This window comes from Embiotoca jacksoni, unplaced genomic scaffold, assembly GCF_022577435.1.
Source record: "Embiotoca jacksoni isolate LCO1_2020_lvr unplaced genomic scaffold, fEmbJac1.0.p SCAF_1, whole genome shotgun sequence".
Classification (NCBI taxonomy): Eukaryota; Metazoa; Chordata; class Actinopteri; family Embiotocidae; genus Embiotoca; species Embiotoca jacksoni.
Window position 1 is genome coordinate 4,917,501 of NW_027185229.1, and position 15,705 is coordinate 4,933,205.

At 43.4% G+C, this 15,705-nt stretch overlaps 1 protein-coding gene across 3 annotated transcripts in view; it reads right to left on the reverse strand.

Annotated features, from left to right (window-relative positions):
* Positions 1-15,705, reverse strand: part of LOC138203126 (calmodulin-binding transcription activator 1-like) — a 50,307-nt gene that overhangs the window by 22,030 nt on the left and 12,572 nt on the right. For all 3 annotated transcript variants that reach the window (XM_069157759.1, XM_069157769.1, XM_069157761.1), the window contains exons 4-5: positions 3,932-3,999; positions 1,164-1,299 (exon numbers count right to left, since the gene is read on the reverse strand). In XM_069157759.1, coding sequence (XP_069013860.1) covers positions 1,164-1,299; positions 3,932-3,999 — 204 coding nt within the window. The remainder of the gene's footprint in view (positions 1-1,163; positions 1,300-3,931; positions 4,000-15,705) is intronic.

The following is a 15,705-nucleotide window of genomic DNA, read 5'->3' on the forward strand; positions in this document are numbered from 1 at the left end:
GCAATCAGGCAGTATATAATCTACACTTAAAACTGTTTTCTTTCTCATGAACACTCACACATACACTTATATTTTCTCGCCATTTTGCCTCTTCTCAGAAGTAGCCCGCCCTCTATCTAAAGTGTGTTTTGCCAAAGGCAGAGTGCATTTCCATATATTTCCATTCGATATGAGGAGGCTCTCCATCCAGGGTTATGTTTTTCTCGCATGCTTCCTGCCTCTCCCCATCCTCCCTCTCTCCCTCTGCTCATCTCGCTGCTCTGCTCATTCCCTCATTCCCATCCCTTGCTCAACATACTGCTCACTTGCTTGCTTGAGGGGTCCTGGGAAGAGGTGGCACAAACAATTACTGACCAAGTAGCAGCGAGAGAAACACTCGCCTTTGTATACGTGTGTGTGTTTGAGTACTTGCGCCAATGCACAATCGCGGAAAAATGCGTGAGGGATGAATGTCAAAGTGAGTGTGGGGTTGTAAATAATAACAGGTGCAGATGGGAATACTTGATCTCAATTATTCCCTTTATGTCTGTGTCTTTTTTTGCCTGTCTCCAGCTCACCTTTAATGCACAACTACTGAGCCTTCTGTAAACATCCATGTGCCTCCTCACAGTCTCTCCTTCGCTCTCCTCTTCACCTCATTCTTTCTGTTTCTGACACATGCATGCTCACTCCTCTCACCTCTTGGTATATTCCTGCTGAATAATCAATTTTTGAGCTGGCTGATGTGACTCAAACACACACACACACACACACACACACACACACACACACACACACACACACACATATGCGCGCGCGCATGCACAGACGCTGCCTTGAGACTGGATCGATACCCCTCTCTGTTCTGCTGAAGGAGGCATTGACATCATTCCTGGCCTCAGGCCAAACACACTCTTATCCTTCAGAAAGAGAGAGAGGGAGATGGAGAGAGGAAGGGAGACAGGGACGGGAGCAGGCAGGGAGGAAAAGAATAAGGGGCACCACTCGCTCTCAGGTACCAGATTGGCCTGCAGCTGCAGCATGTGTGTTTAGTGTGTTCATTTGTGTTGCACGTATGTGTGTCCTCGGAGTGAAGGAGAGTGAGTTGAGGACAAGATTGGCAGTGAAACATACTCAGCGGCAAACAAGATCATTGACTTGTTTTTTCCACTGCAGCCTCTCACCTCTACTCCCTGGACTTTCAGCTTCATATGATCCTCTCGGGTGGTCTTCCCGTCTTTCCTTTTCTTCCAGCAATAACCATCTTTCCTGTACTTCACCTTCTTACGGTTGTAGAGGATCATAGAGCCATTTTGAGGCCTGATGGAACACAGAATAAAGACTTAATGAGACAGGCAGACACGAAACTCATGTTGCATTATGTTGATTAAAAAGAACAAATGAGGTAAATGTCTTTAAAACACAGCGATTGAACTCCATGAAACTGACCAGAAATGACTTTTATGCTGTCGTTTGTAACTGAATCAAAGTTCTCCTGCCTCAACTCAAACACAGTGACGTCAGTGTTGCTCTCCAACCGTCAAGTTAGTTGATCCCAAGTGCCCCTCCCATCTCATATATAGACTCATGCTCCAAATGTTAATATTTTAGTAGGGTGATTTATTGGCACAGCAGGAACATTGGCCTCTAAGCTCCCATTCTATACACACTTGGTGGGATGAGCGTGCATGCACACACACAAACACACAGACACATGCCAGGAGCCATACGTGTACACAGACAGAGATGCTAAAGTGATATCAGAGACGGCAGGACCTACTGCTGTGTGTTCTTTGGGCTCAATGTCAAACCCGCTGCTTAGCAATCAATCATTACACTTTAAAAACATTAAGGACAGGTGTGTGTGCGTGATCCTGCATGTGTGTAGGTGGAAAAATGCTTCTCGGCCTTATCTCATGACAACAGAGAGAGAACAGGCCCTTTAACAATCAATAAACTAACATATACTCACAAATGCTTTCTCTCACACGGTCATGTGCACGCACACACACAGAACACACATTTATACACCTCCTCTCCCGGTCCTCCTCTTCTCGATCAACCTCTAGTCTTTATCCCTCTTATCACGCGATCTCTTCATTCTCTCTTCAGTCCCTCTTTCTCCACTTATTCTCATCTCCTCATCTCATCTGCTCCTTCTACTACCATCTTACTACCTACTACCACCTGTCTTTCTGCTCTTTGTCTCCTCTCCATGTAGACGCATCTATGTGGACTGAGATAATTGCAATTTACTCAGAACACAGTGTGTAGTGAAATTGATTTTGAGCTGATTTTCTTTGACACCTTAAATCTGCTCTGTTTTGGGGTGAGCCTGCCAACTTCTTAGCGGAGTGGAGACCCCCACCCTCCGATCAAAGCCGAGTTTAGTCTCTGTCTCGAGCAGCGTGAGTCATCTCAGAGCTGCTGATTCTAATTATGTTATGGAGAAGATGGATGAGATCAAATGTGTGCTTGTTTTGTGTATGTGCGTGGGTGGCGGACACGCGCATGTTCACATGTAGGGGGTATGTGTGCGCGGAGAGGCACGCACGTGGACGGTGCCCATGCTCCTCGCAAAAACCCTCTGATTCAAGCAGACATAAATGCTATTGATTGTAACTAGGGCTGTGATGTGTGGGATATAAAAAGCTTCTCCACCGTTCCACGGTGTAGCAGAGCAAAAACAGAGAAGGCAAGGGGAGGAGAGTGGGAAAAGAGAGACGGCAAGATAAAGAGGCAGAGTGGGTGAGTGAGGAGAGAAGGAGGAGTAAGTGATTGGAGAGGGAGAGAGGAGGTAACAGTCATTACTTTGAACTGATGAGGTATTTCAGTCAGGGGAGAAATGAAGGTCATTGATTGTTATCTTAATATTGCCCCCCCCCCCTCCCCCGCACACACACACACACACACACACACACACACACACACACACACACACACACACACACACACACACACACACACGCACACCCAAACGCATGCACATAAATGTCACTGGCTCCGTTAGCTGAGCTCCTTTCCATCTGATGGGATTAGGTGTAATCTGTTCTAATCGTGCCTCGTGTCATGTGTAAATGGGATTATATCTAACTGCTGCTCAATAACACCGATATGACTTGCTGCTGCTGTTGCTGCTGGGAGGCTGAGACTATACGGCAGCACAACCAATCAATGAGAAATCCATCCACAACATAAACTGTGATGCTGGCCTCCGGCTGCTCCTGAGAAGAGTCCCTCAGCTCGCACAATAGGAGTGCAGAGGCATCACCTGGGGCTTTCAGTGGTGTCAGTAATCAGAAATAGGGCCATGAGGTGACCACTTCACTTCTTTAACTTTACTTTTTTCTCTTCTTTTCTTTCTCTTTTCTTTTCATTTCTCATTCTCTCTCTCTCTTTTTTTTGTATTATACCTACATCTGTATTAACCAAAGTAAATGTCAATAAGGTGAATTATCAATAATTCACACTGCCCTTTTCTTCAGTCTTTTATGTTCTCCCTCCCCTCTTCCTACCTGCTTTCCTGTCTCTAACCTCTTCCCGTTCTAGGAAAAGAACTACTTCTATTTCATTAGGATCGATGAATATTCAGTTCTGGTATGTGAATCCTTGTTCACACCCCATCTTCTATACGCATACTCTCCATCCCTTTAAACCCCCCCTCAGCCTCCTATGTCTGAATTATACATCACTTGTCCTAATACATTTACATTCATTAATACTCCATTTCCAGCTGACTAGGTGCTTTACAGTCCGACCATGCTCTGAAGCGTTCTCTACATGTAGAGGAGGACGTCAGGAGGACCCTTTGGAGACGGTCGACGTCCATCGCAAATTTTTTAATCAGACACAGGCACTCACTCATCCAAGATTAAACCAATGTGAGTTGCTAACTGATTGAGTGATACTATGTTTGTACGTGTGTGGAAATCATCGTCTGCCTTCCCCTCACCTGGTTTTTGGCGATGTCGTCAGCCACTCATCATGTTTCTCAAAAGTGATGAGATATGCAGCAATCTCCTGGAGAGACAAAGACAAGACGGAAAGGTTATATTGGTGTGTGTGTGTCAGCGTGTGTGTGTTTGTGTGTGTGTCACAGGGAGATAAAACATAACAGGTATTTCCAGATGACCTGCCGATGCCCACAGAGAGTGTGTCACTATCTGATTGCCACGGTGAGGTCTGGGCGCCTGATTGGTCACAGAGCAGCCAGTCAGGAGACAAGATATAGAGGACAGACCCTCAGGGCCAGCAACCAATCACGCTCACCGACACACCGATGTCTCCCTCCACTGGGGAGGAAAAGCTATCTCCTAAATACACACACACACACACACGCTATGCTACATAAACACACACATACGTACACACACACACACAGGGTGTGCAGACCTATACACTGGCTGAGAGAGTGCGCTGATAGGAAAAGTTTTCTTGTACTTTGCACTTTCACAGTTTCCCGTCTGATAAAGCCGAACTTGATTCTTAATTCCTCCGGCTCTCTTTTCATCTCCTCAGCTCTCCTCTCCACACTACTTCTATTCTTCTTCCACACTCATATGAATCCAATAAGGAAAAAAGAAAGTTCAAACCATACAGGTGCATTCTACCAAGAGTAAGGGAAAACAAAACGTCCATACACACACACACACACACACACACACACACACACACACACACACACACACACACAATGGAGACACACAGAGATGCAGCCGTAAGAAACTTTTGTTTATACCTCCTGCTTTTTAGTCGCTCACGCAACACCGTCTTTTTCCCTTTGCTTGCTGAACTCTCTCACCCCTGGCTTCCTCCTTGAAACATCGTTCTCTCTCTTTCTATCGCTGACTCCCAACTCACCCACTTGTTGTGAAAGACTATGAAATGTAAATTGTCCTCTTAAGGCAATCAGTGTTTGAAATGTGGCACAAAGCAATAGTGAAGAAGACATCAACACTCCAGCACTCCTTCATCTGCCCCCTCAGATCAACGATCTCCTCTCCAGACCTCCTCCCCCTCTTTTCCTCTTTCTGGATGTGTGTGTGTTTTTAGGTATTTGTCCCAGTTTGACATGAGAGCACTCCAGCTCCACATCGATCAGACGAGACGGAGGGACAAAGAGTCGAGATGGGAAGAAAGGCAGGGAGAGACAAAAAAGAGAGCAGGTGGAGGGTGCTGGCACTTAACTGGATTGTTTTTTTTTAGTATCCTTCATTCGATCATCACGTCTCAACCCCCCGCTGTCTCATCCTGCATTTATATGTGTGTTTATATATGTATATATGTGTGTGTGTTTGTGTGTGTGTAGGAGGGACTGTTATCACACCCTTAATAATTATCACTATCAAGCTGGCCACTATTAATGTCTGCCTGTCTGATAAAGCTGCTGAGAGCCGTACACACAGGCACATTTTTAGCTAAGCAAAACACACACACACGCACACACACACACACACACACACACACACACACACACACACACACACACACACACACACACACACACACACACACACACACACACACATTAACACATACACACCGAGTGCCTCATTCATTTATGCATCTATTCATTAGCTGTGACAGGCAGCCACTTCTCCTCCTCCCAAACCACTCTGCAGCAAGTCAATATCCTATACGGCCTCCACAGCTCCGGCCAGGCACGCGGGCTCCCCTAGTGACTGTCAGCCAGTGGGAGGCGGGAGGCAGGAGGAGAGAGGAGAAGAAGAGAGGAGATGAGGGGCTGGGAGAGACAGAAGGATGGGAGGATTAAGAAGGAGGAAGAGAGACTTGCAATTAAAGGCCTGCCCCATAAGAGCCATTAAAAAGCCAGAAACAGAAGAGTCAGCTGAAACGGTAGCCTGACACTCTAAAACACCCCCCCCACACACACACACACACACAGTGCTCCTCACTCTCTCACCAGCACACACACACACACACACACACACACACACACACACACACGTGAAGACTGACAGAAGTGAGATGGTGAAGGTCGATCCTCAGGAAGTCACAGTTATTCTCCCAGCGGAAAGCAGTGATGGAGCGCTTTGAGCATGCCCGGTGACACACTGACCCTTCAGGAATACTGTGAGTGTGTGTGTTAGCTGTGCCAGACACATGGACGGGGACGAGTGTCTTCCTCCAGGGATGTACTCTAGAAACCCAGACGTTCTGCATGTCGCTGTGAGTCTACGTAATAATACATTACGACAGCCTCAGTGGATTGCATGCACGCACGCACACACATTTTACCAAGCGCACACCTCTTCCTGTCTCGCTGTGTGTGAGGAAGTGAGACAGAGACAGAGTTATTCAAGAAATATCCAACAAAGCAGAGAGCATGAGTGGGAAGTTAGATTGGAGCGACGAGAGATGCAGTTGGGGAAATCAGCCTCCCACTCACGCATCACTGAGACCATCTCCCTACAAGAAACTGGTGGCATGTACAAAAAAAGCTGACAGACTGACACACATACATACACCCAAACACATTCAAACGCACTCACAGGCCTCGGGGAGACTTGCACAGGAAGGAGGTGAGGGGTTTTGGGGTGGGGGTGTGAGGTGTGTGTGTGTGTGTGTGTGTGGGGGGGGGGGGTTGCCTATACTGCAACAGACTTACCCAGGAGCTTTCCCTAGGGAGACTCTGTTATAGGGTCTGGCCACAGGCTAGTGTGTGTGTGTGTGTGTGTGTGTGTGTGTGTGTGTGTGTGTGTGTGTGTGTGTGTGTGTGTGTGTGTGTGTGTGTGTGTGTGTGTGTGTGCGTGTGTGTGTGTGTGTGTGCACGTTTGAAGTCTAATGATGAGCATCACCCCGACAGATCTGGGGAAAACAGAGCTGTCTGTAAACTGGAACTGTCACATCCATTTGCAGTGCCTCGAATGAAGGATGTTGCTGGTTCTCACCACTGAAATCATTTTGGCATTGAACAGTTTATTCTGGCAGTGCAGTAGGTAGAAAACTGAAGTGTCCTTTTCAACTACAGAATCTTTATCTGCCGTTCTCCTGGAGCGCGGCAAGTCTTGTATACATATGTGGGGGGGTGGGGGGGGGGTGGAAGCACTGCATTAGCATTACCAGGAGAGGTCTGCTGATGCTGTAATTTGTTCCTGAGAACCTCCAGCGGTTCGCTCCTTCCCAGAACAACCTTGTCAGTGTCTGATGTTGATAGACACTCTATCCAAAATTGCCTCCTGTTATTATTATTATTATTATTATAATTTTTTCAAACTGCAAGCTTCTCTGTGGTTTTTATTCTGATCCGAAACACGATCTCAGCCATTCGTTCAGCCTACATTTTGCTGATTATGGTCTATTTTTGCACACATCTCCTTCAGAGCCTCGTCATTTAAATCAAGCATAACAATTGCAGTTTTATGCCAACTCTAAATGGTAATACAATTTGATTTGAACTGTAATAATCAATAATCCATTAAAATTGAGAGGTGCCTGTGGCTGTGTCATTATCCGCAGTTGTTGACAGAGATGTGACAGGGCTGCTCTCTCAGCATTCCTTGTGTGCGTTATTTAAACTGTCCAGACTGACCTCTACGATCACCAAAGTCAAGGAGCAGCGGTCTCATTTCTCAAGACTCTAAATTAAAGATTACATTACAAAGAGAAACCCGAATACAGACAATGTTGCGTTCTGCTTTAAGCTGCCATAAATGATGTGAAGTCTATTGTAAACCAGACCAGTGATGTCTTGTTTGCACTATGTTCCTCTAACCTGGCTAATTAAAATGTGCAGCTCTCAACAAAGAGCCAGACAATGAGTTACGACAAGAATAATTTGGTTCTGTTCAAGTCACACAATAAAATTTCATCAAGTCTATTGTAAACCAGAGCACTAATGTGTAGTTTGTATTATATTCCCAAACTGCCCCGCTCCCCCACTGTGTGTTACTTTCAACATCCTTTATATTACCTCCGCTGGCTAATACAACTGCTTAATGCTGTTTCCATAACAACTGTTGCAAAGCCCCTGATCAGAATTCCTCTCAAGCTTGCCTTGTGTTTATCATATAAACACCTCATCACACACCGAGCATCACACACATGCATCACCATGAACATGAAAGACTTGTACACACATGCATGCAAATGGGCCGTTAATACACAAAGTCGCTTTGCGTGAGAAAATTAACGAATAAAAACAAAACTTGTCCTGGCTTTCTCTGCCTCTCCTCTCGTTTGCTCAATGACACACATGGACAAACACACACACACACACGCACACGCACACGCACACGCACACGCACACGCACACATATTTAATGCTGGACTATCATTGAAGGATAAGGTCTGACCTTCAGTGGGGACCGCCTCTGTCACCTGGTTGGGAAAGAGACGTGCATCACATTCATCTCTGTCGCACTGCAACTCTTTCAGCATTCATGCACACGCGCACACACAAACACTCAGACATACGTGCACACAAACATACCTGCTTTGTCAAAAATAGCGCATGGTAGGATGCACAGGCATGAATGAGCGTATACACACACATATACACAGATTCAGGCTGGGTCTCTGAAGAGTCTATGGTGGCTGCTGCCCATGTGAGTGATGGATTTATAATGAAATAGTCACTCTCACCTCTCCCTCACTCCCTCTCCTTTTGGTTTGACCTCTTTACTTTCTCCCTCCTCTGTCTCCTACCTCCAGCTCACCCACTTAGCCTTTTTTTTTTTTTTTTTCTAAGTTATTTCCCTCTCATCTCCCTTATGTCAATTTACAGAGGTCCAATACACATACATACCCGCTCGCAGTATGGAAAGTAGCACAAACTCTTTTAGCAAAGACCTAAGAGCAAGGAAAAGTCAGACTCAATCCACTGGGGGAACATCAATCATGCTTTTCTAAGACTTCCCCTCTCGCGTGTACCTTACCTGTCCTCTTCCTCCTGCCTTGTATTTGCATTTGAGGAGACGGCCCCCCTCTCTCACAGCAGGGGGGGAGAACACATCAAAGACGGCAACAGGTGTGTGGTGTCAAACACAATGCCAGGACCCCCGCTGTGCTAGGGCGTCTTGGATAAAGCCTGTCAGAGTTCCTCAAAAACTCACACAAGTTAACCAGGAAAGGGTGTGCGCGCACGCGCGCACACACACACACACACACACACACACACACACACACACACACACACACACACACACTCATACACAGACGTATATTTGAAATTTGTAATGATGAATGTGTGTTTGCCAGCGGGAGGTGGAAGAAGACAGAGAGAAGATTGGAGGTAGGGGGCGGGGAGTCTCAATGAAGGAGTCTCCAGTGGTTGTCTTAACCCCTGATGCCTCATCTTACTGTGAGTCAGTCTGCCCTCTGAGGCTCATCTCTGCTCTTCTATTGTTGATGTTATTGTTATTGAGGAGGTTTGGTGTGCGAAGGAGAGAGATAGTGAGACCGAAAGACAGAGAGGAAGAGAGAGGGAGGAGGCGGGGGGAGAAAGTGTGTGCCACCTCTCATTGGCATAAATACTTGTTTACAACAAGACATAAATTGGCACCCTGTCAGTCAGTCTCTCCATTTCTCTCTCCTCTACCTCCCTTCCTCTACTTCCCCCTCTGTCTCTCTCTCTTCCTCTCTCCCTCTGTGCTGCTAAGCGTATTATAACACTCCCTGGTTCAACCCTCTCTCATTACCATATTCTAATTACATTCGTTAAGGGGAGCATTTGGGAGTTTAATGAATAAATTTGAAAGATGGGTCTCTGTGGCGATCTTTAGGTTTGTCTCCCCTTCAACCGAACTAAAGATGGGAGCATATGTGTGTGCATGTGTGTTTGAGAGTTTGCGCACCTGTTTGGTATGTGTATGCGTGTGTGTGTGTGTGTGTGTGTGTGTGTGTGTGTGTGTGTGTGTGTGTGTGTGTGTGTGTGCACGCGCACATGTGCGCTCTCAGTAAATATCACTGTATCTCTATTTCAGAAGACACAAACAAATCTAGTTAACTCCTGGAGCTCACGTGGAGTCCGCTCTCCCTAAAAAAATAAAAATCAATTCAGAATTCTGTTTGTTTCTTCCAAATAAAGATTTCATGTCATTTGTTTGTTGTTTTGAAAAAAAAATAAAAACTTGGAGCCACCCATGTCGAAGCCATGCATATTTAACTCTCCTCAAGCCTCAAAAACAAACTGCCAAAGACAAGCATCAATTTACAGATGTACAAATTGTCTGCAATCTTGGGTTTATCTTTTCTACTGACAACAGAGCTTGAGGCTTCATACTGGGAGACGGGCAGGTGGAGTTAAAACAATCATAAGCAAAAGTAAACATTAAAGGTTATCAACTCTGCTACAGCGACTGGCTTTCACCGTTGTGCAGTTTGATCTGTCTCTGCCTAGGACGAAGCCCCAGGCTGTAGACCTGCACTCACTCTTTCAGGGTATTGCAAAATGCGATATACATTTCACATGGTTTAATAAAACAGTCCCAAATGCCTTCCCAATTCTGATGATTGCCAGCTAGTGGAATGAATGAGCAAAAGTCACCTCTTGCTAAGAAATAACACTTGTTGAAAACTAACCAAATGATGTGCTTTCACATAGCTAAATGCCACTGATTACTGACAAACAATACCACAACCAACAGAATAAAGATGGAGAATCAAATTGAACCCCTTTCCCCACAGAAATCACTTTTCCTGCAGCTGCACTTGATTAAAATTACAGTATTTTCTTCTTTGGCTAAATACTTCTTTTTTTTTCTCAAATCCCAGAAAGGGTTTTTCATTTTTCTGTTGACTTGAACAGACGCATAACCACAAATCAGGACTCAGCAGAATTTGGGCTGTGTCTGTAATTTCTTTATTACTTCTTGTGGTCAAGAATTATGGATTTATTTCATTTTTAATTCAGCTTGATGTGGACCAAGCCATCCTGAAGTTTCCCCAGCACTGCCTGAAACCATAAAGGACTGCACTGGTGTGGCCAACATTATACATGAGCTCTGAGATTCTGTAACTTATAATAATGGCTGAGGATATGCTGTGCCATTAATAGTTTATAAGTGTACTGTACGGTGTATCAATAGATCCAAAGGGGCTCCTCTTCACAGTATATTTACAGTGATGATGCACTGCACAAGGTAGAGCCCAGTGTCATCACCTTCTCTTTGAGTACTGTGACTCATGTAGTGGGTGCCAAAGAATATTTGCTATGTTTAACTTTTACTTCTATATAATGTAAGATGCATGTATATAAATAAATAAGAGAACAAGATGAAAAATACAACTAAAATTTTTTTTATGTTAAGACCAGACAGCAGACAAATGCATTTGCCTATGGGAGACATTTTTCCTACTTAAATCTGGTTGTTTCCATCCACTAAATGCAAATAGTTCTGGCAATGCCATTTAATAATTGCTAATTTAATGCACTTTTAGAGAGCGAAAAGGAGACAGACATCATTCATTGCCTTCCGGTCTGTCCAGGTTACTTTCCACCTCATATGAACAGTAATGGACTGTGTCTTTCTACTTCAACATGCAAAGACACCTTAGAGCAGGCAAAGACGGTAGCTTAGAGTCCCGCTGAAAAAAAGTGATGCTGATGTTGTTTATTGGACAAAGTTAGGACTTGCACGCTGGCAAGCTACGTTTAAACATACTGCCAGAACACATATACCACTGCCAACAAGAGGTAATTGTGCAGTTAGGCTCAACAGCAGGTAATACCTGTTTTTGGGCTGGGAACTCTTGCTGTTGCCATGTTTTTTATGTTTGCTGGAGTAGTGAGCAAACACGTCCGATGGGTAATAATCAAATTTTTGGGGACAGAGTGATTTTGCTCCAAGTATTAGACAGCTGTTATATTGTCAGCAACCTTTACTGTCAAACACCGGTGGAATGAATGGACACTACTTTCAAACGCTCAGCAAAGATGCACACGAGATGCTCTGCCTTTAGGTGTTTATAATGCCCTCATCCATCGCTTTATACTGTACACCGACTCAATTAAATATACGCTATGCAAGTATGCAAATGTATCAGTATCCCATACATAGTTGCCTCCTTAGAGTACAAGATGATGGATGATATATTACAGCTGAGCTAGTCTTAGACTAATGACACAGCTGCATTACAATACACAGCTTAGTACACAGCTAATATTGTATATGCAGAGAGACAGAACACACACAAATACACACACATGCCACCTTGTTTAATCCCGCAGGAATCAGTGAAATTTGATTACCATGACTTTTACAAACACGCTCCATATGAGAGTAGACGTTCCATACATCAGCGAGGGGGGAGGAAGGAGAGGGAGGAGGAAGAGGATGGGAGACACAGGACTATGTGATGCTAGATCAAACTGCCGTTTGAGAGGGGAAAAGACTGGACTCACGCTGTGGGCTCCTGAATGGAACTGCTCAGATATCATAATTCACACTGAAAGGACAACACATACTCCAAAATCTCTCACCCTTTATCACGGTAAATGTGGGAAACAGCATATTTACTTTACTTTACACAAATCACGAGGTAAATCTTGTCAAGGTGTACATATCCATGGTAGTGTTAGTGGAAAATGAAATGGTGGTCACAGCTCTATGAGATCCACAGTTCCCTCAATGTTTTGTCGGCGATATGCAGTCATAGGTTGCCAATTCTTACCTTTGGCTGCACTCTTAGAATAAAGTGAGATCTGTGAGGAGATCTAATTGAGTAAAATTATATCACCATAAAAGCTGCCAAATGGGAGACTTAACTTTGGTAAGTTTTAAAGCATACCATCTAATTTGACCTGTGATCACTGAGAATGGAAGACAAATTAAGATTTTTTTTTTTGTTTGGTTTGAAAAGCTGATAAGATATTGTACTTTTTCTCAGACCAAGAAATTCACATCTCATATATTTCATATTGTTGAGAATGCTCTAAAGCAATTTCATCGATCCATAAAAACATATAAATGTTTGTTTTAAAATGAATATCTTTAGTTCGGATTTTGAAGAGTTATTTAAACACAAAACTCCGCAAGGGCAAAAACCTGTTGATGAACACTGTGTGCAGTAAATATGGCCGCAGAGCTCCACAATAGTACAGTATGACCCTTCAACTCATTAACAAGGAAGCACAGACATTAACACATTCATCTTGACCAATACCTACAAGTGATTGTTAAACATTAACCAACTCTGTGGTTGATAATTTGCATTCACTACTAAATATTCATGATTACTATCCCCCCCACACACATTTCCTTTATCAAATCAAATATGCAATAAGGAAATAGATAATAAGTGATTATAAATGAAAGTGTTCTGAATCCACCATGGCAATTTGACATACGTTATTATTATGTTGTATTTTTGCTCTGCACCGAATAACATTGATCTTGCACTGACAATGGAACACACTATCTTAACATTCTTAATTAAAATTGGGCCCGAGTGGCCTTTCGTGGGCTGAAGCTTATGAGGCTAACACACACCATACGATATCACGCTGATAACTTGACCTCACTGCAACTTTACAAAGCGTAAACAAATGTGGTCTGAACAACTTTGGTACCCCTTAGCTAATAGATATGTGAAGTGTGATTGCTTTAGTAATAAATATTTGACATTTTTATTGTCAATTTAATTCTTCTTGGAATAGAAAGGCAGTTTATATCGCTGTGTACAAAATCTAAAGCGGCAACTTTGCACGGGAAACACAAGTATGTACTGATTGGAGCACATCCTAAATATTTGTACAAATTGTGTGTGGATTTTTTCTTGTGTAACTTAAGACATATAAATATTATGCTACACTAGAAATAAGAGCGCAATAACCATAATCTGTATCCGTCCAAACATGAAGTGTGGAAAAATCTGTAGGGACTGAATTAACACTATGCCAGAAACGGCACATTTGCAGATAGACACCAATGCACACATGAAACCAGTTTAATAAACACTGAATTCATGCTGAGGAAAACAAGTTAAAGGCCAGGCTGCAATCAGACATTACTGAACCATATGTTGTCATTGTATAGCACAACTGCCTGGCTGAGCAGTGGCAGAGATTGTAAATATAAATCAACTAATTATAGGACATCACGTAAAAAGCCTTTCACCCATTTGAACAGAAGGTGGGCAACAGTTTCACACATATCTATCCTTTCCTTAAACAAACAGCTCCTGTCGACAATTGGTGACTGGACAACTCCATAATCCTTACACCACAAAGAAACAGTATCAACTGACTGTAAAACCTCTCAAATGACTCATGCAGTCTCAGATGTCCACAGATATGCCCAGTGCATATTTATCATGTGAATTTATATTATATAATTGCTAAACAGTTGTGCGTCTGGAGACTGCCACAGTTTGAGCATCGGCAAACAAGAATGAGTAAAAAAAAACTGGCATCAGTGCTTCCTGTGTTTTAGATCCGCAGACCATATAAACGCTTTACATACCCAGATTAAACATTTGTACAAGTAAGGATTTACAGATGTTTTTACAGACTTTATTCATTTTGACATTATTTCATGCATTGTCAGACTTTGCAGCACTGTGTACATTAAACCAAAGATTATGTTAGACTGAAACCTGCCTTTGGAAACATGAGCAGAGAGCATGAAATATGTATTGACTTCAGAAATCCTGAACTAGGCATATTCTTCATAAATCCCTAAGCTCCAGATATTACTAAATCAGGAAAAAGAAGATGCTAAAGGGGAAAAAAAGCCTCACCTAAAACAAAAGGGTTCCTGTTGTGTTTGTGATGTTTTGTGTACAGCTCACTGTTATTTGGGAAAATAAACATGCAACATTTCTTTGTGGTGCTTAAAAATATGTTTGAGTCCGAGAGGCTTTGCAAAGTTATCAAAGTTAAATAAAGTTAAAAAGTTATCCAGACAAAACTCTACGCATACAGTACAAGTTCTCCAAATAGGAGCGCAAGGACCGACTGCGTGTGCGCTCGCATGCACACTCATACACATTTTAAATCTTTATCTGTCTCCAATGAATTAAATCTAATTTACACAAGACTCAGATATTACAGAGGTTCTATGTGGGGACATTCAAGGATACAAAAAGTATTGTCTCCGCTGCACAGCCTGGCTCCTTATTACGGCAGACACTTGGTCATTCAGCTCTTTCTGGTTGGACTTTGAATCTAACAGGAAGTTAAAACTCACACAGACACACACACACACACACACACACACACACACACACACACACACACACACACACACACATGCAAGCACACACAAACGAACTGAGGCACGCACACAACACCCCCACACTCACACTTTCCCACTGTTTAATATATTTCTGTGTCTCCAGTTAACAATATTTTGTGTCAAATTATAGTGGGCAAGATAAATAGTGGGTCTGTGCAACATAGAGAAAATAGAACAGGAGGAAAATGTGGGGCTTCCAGTTGGAAAGGAGGAGGACAGAGGAGAGGAGAGCAGAGGCAACACTAACTCCTACCTCAAACACCTGGCTTTCACTGACTAGACTTGTAAAACCTGCTTAATCCCAGCTCCATGTGAACTTGTGTGTGCTGAAATATCTGCATGACTGAAACCAGCTGAAATACGCATCCCAACGATCTAAGAAGCATCTGCGCACACGTCCAATTCATCATGCGTGGTCCCGTTTGCAAATGAAAAGCGTGCTGGCTAATTACATCTATCGACAAGGAAATTCTATCCGTGAACAGAATGAGTCAAATTAATTCCTCTCATTGCTTTACATTTGGTCATA